The sequence below is a fragment of the Erithacus rubecula genome (assembly GCF_903797595.1).
Source record: "Erithacus rubecula genome assembly, chromosome: 6".
In the NCBI taxonomy this organism is placed as follows: domain Eukaryota; kingdom Metazoa; phylum Chordata; class Aves; order Passeriformes; family Muscicapidae; genus Erithacus; species Erithacus rubecula.
The window spans coordinates 58,293,327-58,301,636 of record NC_136688.1 but is presented as its reverse complement, the minus strand read 5'-3'; the positions used below and the strand labels follow the sequence as shown (position 1 = coordinate 58,301,636).

The 8,310-nt window shown below is 47.4% G+C and overlaps 1 protein-coding gene across 3 annotated transcripts in view; it reads right to left on the bottom strand.

Moving 5' to 3' along the window:
- Nucleotides 1-1,010: 1,010 nt before the first annotated feature.
- Nucleotides 1,011-8,310, bottom strand: part of FERMT2 (FERM domain containing kindlin 2) — a 50,596-nt gene continuing 43,296 nt past the window's right edge. For 2 of the 3 annotated variants that reach the window (XM_079307840.1, XM_079307841.1), the window contains 3 exons: nt 6,017-6,141; nt 4,164-4,305; nt 1,011-2,337 (listed from right to left, as the gene is read on the bottom strand). In XM_079307840.1, the coding sequence (XP_079163966.1) occupies nt 2,164-2,337; nt 4,164-4,305; nt 6,017-6,141 (441 nt within the window). In that variant the 3' untranslated portion in view covers nt 1,011-2,163. Of the gene's footprint in view, nt 2,338-4,163; nt 4,306-6,016; nt 6,142-6,487; nt 6,540-8,310 lie in introns of those variants that run through there. The other variant, XM_079307842.1, reaches the window with a different exon arrangement.

Below are 8,310 nucleotides of genomic sequence, written 5' to 3'. Positions count from 1 at the left end.
ATCCTTTCCACCTCCCCATCCTGCCTAACCTCAGGCAGGGCAATATTTTTCAATAAATATTTTTTTTCAGGGAGCCATCCCCATCCCACCCCCTATTTTTGGGGCTGTTCCAGGGTTGCTGCAGAGATCCTGTGCTGGCTGCCAGCAGCGTGCTCGCTGCTCTCTGCTCTGAGCTGCCCAGACTTGCTGCACCCCAGAGGAGCCCCAGGGCATGGAGCAGGGTTGGGAACATCCCTGGCACGTCCTGGGCACTGCTCCTCCCCGTTGGAGTGGGAGGATTCACCCAGCCCCACCAGGCCACTCCTTATGTTGGGTTTTACGGAGCAAGGGTGCAGCACATGGTGTGAAAGGACCTGTGCAGAAAAGGGGAGATGGATTTGTGCCATGGGGATATTTGGGGAAATTCCTTGATGGAAAGGATGGGCAGGCACTGAACAGGGGCCCAGGGTAGCAGGGGAGTCACTGAGGGATGTGAAAGCTTTGTGGATGTGGCAGCTGGGGACAGCTCAGTGTGGGTTTGGCTTAGATCCTGCAATTCCCTGATTCCCTGGGCTGCTCCCACTGCCTGGCCAGGGAGTGGGACCTACAGGGGACCAAAGGGGCTCCAGGAGAGCTGGAGAGGGATGGAGGGACAGGACACAGGGAATGGGACACTGCCAGAGGGCAGGGGTGGGTGGGATGTTGGGATGGAATTGTTCCCTGGGTGAGGTGAGCCCAGAGCAGTTGTGGCTGCCCCTGGATCCCTGGAAATGTTCCAGGCAAGGCTGGGCAGGGCTTGGAGCAACCTGGGAGAGTGGAAGGTGTCCCTGCCCATGGCAGGGGGTGAAATGAGATGAGTTTAAGGTCCTTTACAACCCAAACCATCCCAGAATTTTATAACTTTTTGTTGGAATTGTTTCAGCGAACTTGAGATAAGGAGCCCAAGGCTTACATGGGATGGCTCCATCCTACAGGACTTGTTTATGGCCTTTCCACAGCACAGTTAGACCCCAAAAACCAGCAGTGGCAGCTGAATGTTAAATAAAAGATTTGACTTTTATTTAAAATAAAATGTATTTGAACATAGTCTTGATAGCACGGACTACAGGAACACAACACTGGTTATTCCTTGGCATTGGGTGGGCACAGGATCCCTCCTCATTAGCAATAATGTGGGAATGGCTTAATGAACCTGGCAGGGCTGGCCCCAGGGATCAGCTATGGGGGTGTTGTGGCACAGCTCTGGAATCCCCCTGAACTTAGATCAAAATTGACTGAAATTGTGATTTTTGTGGGTTTTTTATTCCTTGGTTTGTCCCCGTACCCCTTGCAGACATCCTACAGTTACTGCTGATCTATGCAATATCCTAGCTGGCTTGTGAGACTAGTTACAAAAACTGTACAATTTTATAAAATTTGTGTTTTTTTACATTAGTTACACAAAAACCTTTACTTCATAAACCTTTTACTTCATATCATAATGAAAAAAATTTGCATATCAGAGGCAGAACAGTGACTATGCTGGTGAATACTAAAAGTGTCATAATACAATATGGTGTACAAATAAAATTAAAAAAAAAAAAAAAGACAATATAAATGATTATCAAAAGGCAAGTTAAACAAATAAAACCAAGCTATAACAGACTAACAGAAGATCATCTTTGAGGCCACACAAAATTATCCTCAAAGTCATGTCAGGCACCTTCAGAGTCCTGTGTAGTGTGAGAGGAGAGATGGCAGCTCTGCTTGGGAGCAGGACGACTTCAAACAGGTCAAATGTACAGAATAAAAACACAAAAAAAAAAAAAAAAGAAATAAAACACTCATGCACTAAACATGATAAATAGACTTCATATAGCTTAGCCCTGGATGGCTTTACAAGAAGATGGCTTAGAGTTCTCTTCAAAAATTGGCTTTTTTAAGTCAGTTAAAACTTTATCCTGGATCTGTGGGTCACCATCACCCTGCCCAGACACAGTCTGGTTATAGCAAATTAACAGAAGTGCTCGTTAGTGCACACAGATTAACTGGTCTGGTAATAAAAAAAAAAAAAAAAAATCCAATTATTATTTAAAAAAAAAAAGATACATTTCAAGCTTACTTTATGAAGCAGCATTATCTCAAAGGACAGCTTTGGAAAGTTAAAGGGCCCTGGGGGTTCCTGCAGGCTGAGGCTGGCAGGGCTCACACCCAGCCACTGGTCAGTTTGTAGAACATCTCCTCGTCCAGGCTCTCGTTCTGGTCCTTGGCCCGCGTGGACAGGAAGATGTAGCCGCCGATGAACTCGTGCACCACCTTGCAATCCACCTCGGTGCAGACGAACGACACGCGCAGCTCGTCCGCAAACTCCACCGTCACCTGCGGGCACAGCGCTCAGCCCTGCGCCCTGCCTGCCCACAGGAGCCACAGGACAGCTGAGAGCCCCTGGGGTAAGGGATGGAGGGACAGCACACAGGGAATGGGACACTGCCACAGCATGGCTGCCATAGTGGGACGGAATTCCCGGAGAAGCTGTGGCTGCCCCTGGATCCCTGCAAGTGTCCCAGGATGGGTTGGACAGGGCTTGGAGCAGCCTGGGACACTGGGAGGTGTCCTTGCCATATCAAGGTGATGCCCCAGCAAGGCTGGATGTGCCCCTGGCACAGTGTGGAGCACAGGGCAGAGCCTGGCCCCAGCTGCTCCCACACCCTCATTGTCCCAGATACCCACAGGGCCTGGAAATGAGAGCACCTGGAACCTCCAAGGGTCTAATTGTCCTCCAAGCCCTCTGTGACCAAGTCAATCCAAACTATGCTGCTGATGAGGCAGAGTTCAAAAACAACCCTGTGGGATTCCTGCCTCCTCCTCCTCCCCTACAACTGTGCCACAAGGTAAGAGAAAGGAGGGAAAGCTCATAAAGCAGAATTAAGGGAAGAAGCTCCATGCTTGATCTTCAAGGTGCTTCCCAACCCAAACCATTCCATGATTCTGTGAATGGTGATCTGGCCTTGAGGGTCTTGTGAGTTCCTTCCCTCTTTAAATATCCTATGATCCTTATTCAAATATTAGACACTGAAATACCTTTCATTTCATGCCTTTTTGTTGTTTTCTATCTATTTATTTAAATTACCATTCTCCCTTGTATTCCCCCATGACTCAGAAACAATCCCCCAGTGTGTTTTCACCTCTCCATGGTGAGCACACGGCTACACTTTTCCTCTTTCCAGAGAAATGGGGATTGGGCACAGACCTGTTGAAGTCTGGGCATTTTTTCCACTTTTTCCTGGTTTTCTAAGTTGAATTTTGGCCACAGAAATACTTTATGGGGGCTGGGGGAGCTCATTTTTGAGTGGCTGAACAAATCATTCATTTATTGATGCTTATTCTCTTTTTATCCCCCCATCACTCAGAGCACTGCAGGAGGGATGGGGATTCCCAAGCTGGATAATTGGGATATCAGGGCTTGCAACTGAGTCAAAACAATGACTCTGAGACAGAGGGGGAAGCTGAATAATTTTTCCAGCAACTTTTAATGAGCTGCAAACTGCAGGAGAACAGCCCTCATGTATCCCTGGCAATTTTAATTGTATGTTCTGCCAAAAAGGAGCCCAAAATTTGTGCATCCAAATGTAACAGCAGGGGAAAAGCCCATCTCAGAGCCTGGGGAGGTAACTACTCAGGGTTTGTTTTTTTTTTTTTGCTATTTACATGAAAGTCTGAGTTGTGCAGCAAATGAAAGGAATTTTAGTATGGATAAGGTTCTGTGTATTTGTGTTATGGGTTAGGATGGAGCCCAAGCATCAGTGCTGAGGTTTCACTTCATTTAATTGTGTGGGGTTCAGAGAATGGAGAAAATAATTCCTGGCTACAGGAGAGAAAGATTCAGGGATTTTACTTAAGGGTCATACACCACTCCACCAGAGCCTAAAGGGGCTCCAGGAGAGCTGGAGAGAGACTGGGAACAAGGGATGGAGGGACAGGACACAGGGAATGGGACACTGCCAGAGGACAGGGATGGATGAGGTTTTGGGAATTGGGAATTCCTGGCTGTGAGGGTGGGGAGGGTGCCCAGAGCAGCTGTGGCTGCCCCTGGATCCCTGGCAGTGCCCAAGGGCAGGCTGGACCAAGACCAAGCCAAACCCTTTGGGATTCCAGGTCCCAGTGACAGCAGCAGGGGCACAGGACGGGGTCAGACACCATCTCACCATTTTGATCTCCCAGTTGACGTTCCACTGTTTCATGTTGCTGAAGCGCCAGGTCTTGACGGCGTCGCCCGTGCCGGCGTCCATGCGGATCAGCCGGTTGTAGGCGATGCCGATCAGCTCGTCCTTCTTCCCACCCTGGAACCTGCCAGAGGCAGTGACAAAACAGCCTGTGACACGTGAACCCAGCAGCTGAGTTCACCTGGAAGGCATTTTGATAGATCAGTGCAGATGGTGGTTTTAATTTCAGCTGCAGAGCAACTTCCCCAGTCAAGGATGTGCACAGGGATGTCCTTCCCCATGGCAGGGGGTGGAGTGAGAGCATCTTCCAACTCAATCCAAACCAACCCAACCCAACCTAAACAAATCCAATCAAACCCAACCCTACCAAACCCAATCAAACCCAACTCAACCCAACACAATCCAACTCAACCCAACCCGGCCCAATCCAACCCAACTAAACCCAACCCAATCCAACTCAACCAAACTCAATCTAACCTAATCCAACCCAATCCAACACAACTCAACCTATCCCAACCCAATCCAACCAAATCCAAGCCAAATAATCCAAACCAACACAATCCAACTCAACCAAACACAATCCAACACAACTCTAGCCATCCCAACCCAACTAAATCCAACCGAAATAATCCAACACAATCCAATGCAACCAAACCAAATTCAACCCAATCCAACCTAATCTAACCCAATCCAACATAACTAAACCCATCCCAATCCAACCCAACTAAATCCAAGCCAAATAATCCAAACCAACACAATCCAACAAAACGAAACCAAATTCAACACAACTCACCCAACCCAATTCAACAAGACTAAACCCAATCTAACCCATCCCAACCCAACTAAATCCAAGCCAAATAATCCAAACCAACACAATCCAACAAAACCAAACCAAATTCAACACAACTCACCCAACCCAATTCAACACAACTAAAACAAATCTAGCCCATCCCAACCCAACTAAATCCAACCTAAATAATCCAAGCCAACACAATCCAACACAACCAAACCAAATTCAACCCAACTCACCCAACCCAATTCAACAAGACTAAACCCAATCTAACCCATCCCAACCCAACTAAATCCAAGCCAAATAATCCAAACCAACACAATCCAACATAACCAAACCAAATTCAACACAACTCACCCAACCCAATTCAACACAACTAAAACAAATCTAACCCATCCCAACCCAATCCAACCCAACTAAATCCAACCTAAATAATCCAAGCCCACGCAATCCAACACAACCAAACCAAATTCAACCGAACTCACCCAACCCAATTCAACAGGACTAAACCAAATCCAACCCATCTCAACCCAACCCAATCCAACCCAAATAATCCAAACCCACACAATCCAATGCAACCAAACCAAATTCAACCCAACTCACCCAACCCAATTCAACACGACTAAACCCAATCCAACCATCCCAACCCAATTCATCCCAAATAATCCAAGCCAAACTAAGCCAATCCAACTGAACCCAACTCAATCAAACCCAGCCCAACCCAACTAAACCAAATCCAACCATCCCAACCCAATTCATCCCAAATAATCCAAACCAAGCTAAACTGATCCAACTAAATCCAACTGAACCCAACTCAATCAAACCCAGCCCAACCCAACTGAATCCAATCCAACCCATCCCAACCCAATTCATCCCAAATAATCCAAGCCAAGCTAAACCAATCCAACTGAACCCAACTCAATCAAACCCAGCCCAACCCAACTGAATCCAACCCAACCCAACCAATCCACAATGATTCCAGGATATTGAACCACTCCCTGTATCCATTAAGGAAACTCCCCCAGCCCAGCCCAGCCCCACCCACCTGGCATTGAAGTGTGTGATGCCAAACTCAGGCAGTGACTGCCAGGCTTGGATAAAGCGCATCTTGGCCTCGATGAGGCTCATCTGGGCCACGTTCTGATGAGCCTCCAGGATTCGCGCCGTGATCTGCGGGCGCGACACAGCGGGGTCAGCAATTCCTCCCCTGAGGCTTCATTTCAGCTCCCACTGCCCAGAGCCCAAGGGAGAATCCCATCTCCAGATACAGGAAAGCAAATATAGATCAGAGCAGTCTGGAGGCAAAGAGCCACTCGTGCTCTTGGGAACTTTAAGGATGTGAGCGAACAACAAGGCAAATTTCTGGTGTGGGGTTTCCAGTTTTACCCCATAAATCACTGGGGAGTGTTATAAAAACCAACCAGGGCCCAAGTGTCATGGGAGGGTGCAGGTTTTGTTAGTGCTTTCATTTGCTGCTCTCTAAACCAAGGGGTTCTAGATTAAGTTTATTTAAATTTATCTTAATTTTATTGTTGCTGTCACTTACCAAGTCCTCTTACATAGCCTGGCTGAAGATGGCAAGGCGAAATGAAAAAAAAAAACAAAAGAAAAGGAGGCAGAAAGAAAAAAAAGCAATCAGAAATATGGCAATAAAGCAAAGAAAAAGTGTAAATTAACTGCAAACCAAAGTCCAAGCAAAAAGAAAAAAACAAACCAAAACAAACCACATGCACAATTCCTTAGGTGGAAAAGCAGCCAAAGGGAATGTGAGCAGGGACAAGCCAGCAGAGATTTGCTGCTCATGCCAGCCCTGCTGGAGCACTGGAGTGATCCCAGCTGAGCCCTGGCCTTGTGGAGAGATGGTTTTGGTCCTGACATGGTTTAGGATGGATTTCAGGGAAAGGTTCCTTCCCCAGAGGTGCTGGCACTGCCCAGGCTCCCCAGGGAATGGTGACATTCCTGAGGCTGTCAGAGCTCCAGGAGTGTTTGGACACCAGGGATGCCCAGGGTGGGATTGTTGGGGTGTCTGTGCAGGGACAGGAGCTGGACTGTGATCCCTGTGGATCCCACTCAGGACATCCTGTGGTCCTGCTGGGGGTGAAGGGGAGGGTGAAGCTGCCACTTCAGAGGTGGGTTCATGTCCTCACTTTCCTCTCCATGTCTCTGCACAAACTGAAGGCCACTCTGGCTGGGAATACTCATGAGCTCACTCTGAGCTCAGCAGATCCTTCTGTTTGGGATATGTGGATAAATGACTGGGATGCTGTTTGTGATAACAAGCAGATGAAGGGAACATCAGCTGCACTTCCCAGGGATGTGTCTGCCCTTTCTGGCTCTCACACCAAATTCTGGCTCTGACACCTTGGAACTCTGAAAATCCTTTTTTTGGGTCAGTCTTTGTTTATTTTCATTTAGGATTTGGTGCTTCCAATCCCAACCTGCCAACCCTACACTGCTGCATGTGGAGACAAAAATCACCCCAGGGGGTTTGGGGCTGGTGAGGACCCAGAGGCTCCATAAATCAATTCCCATTCCAGCAGCTCCTGTGGGCTGCACAGCTCCTCCCCCTCCTCCTCCTCCTCCTGCCCTGTGCTGGGGCCATGGAAGGACCCTTGTGGTCAAATTCCTGACATTCCTGCAGCCTCCATCCCTCATTCCTCTCACAAACATCCTCTGCTGCTCCAAGCTTTGCTTCTGGCCACCAAGCAAAATCCTAAATCCTAAATCCACTGCTTAGCTAATGCCTCTGAGGGTCCTGGTGTCCACACCATGGCCATGTCCTGACTGGGATCATCCCCATCCCCACCATTTTCATAGATTTTATTTCTATAACCAGGATACCTGCACAGTAAACAAGTTTTCCAAGCTAATATTTTTCCAGGTGCCTCTGTTTTACTGGAAACCTAGAAAGTATTTTATATATATAAATATATGTATCTATATATGAAGGTTAAAATAGTATATTTATGCAGCCTCTCCTCCATCCAAGTGGATATAAAGGCTTATTCAGGAGAATAATAAGGGCTATATAAAATATAACTCCACTGCCAGGAAATCATCGTGCTGTGCCAATAAAAAGTTATATTTTTCCGGCTTCTCTGACTTGCAGCCTTCTTCTGGGCTTGGAGAAATCATATCCAGCCTCAGCCAGCAGCCTGAAGGATTTAAGTCACCAAAAGGCCACAGAGCAATGCTTTCCTTATTTTCACTGCTGTTCTGACATATAATTCTCTTTGAGAGAATACTGCATTTATTCCCAGTGCTGAAAAGTTCAGCCCTGTCAGGCAGAGATCGGATGGAGCGTGGATGGAGTTCAAGCACGAGTCACAGCAACTCAAA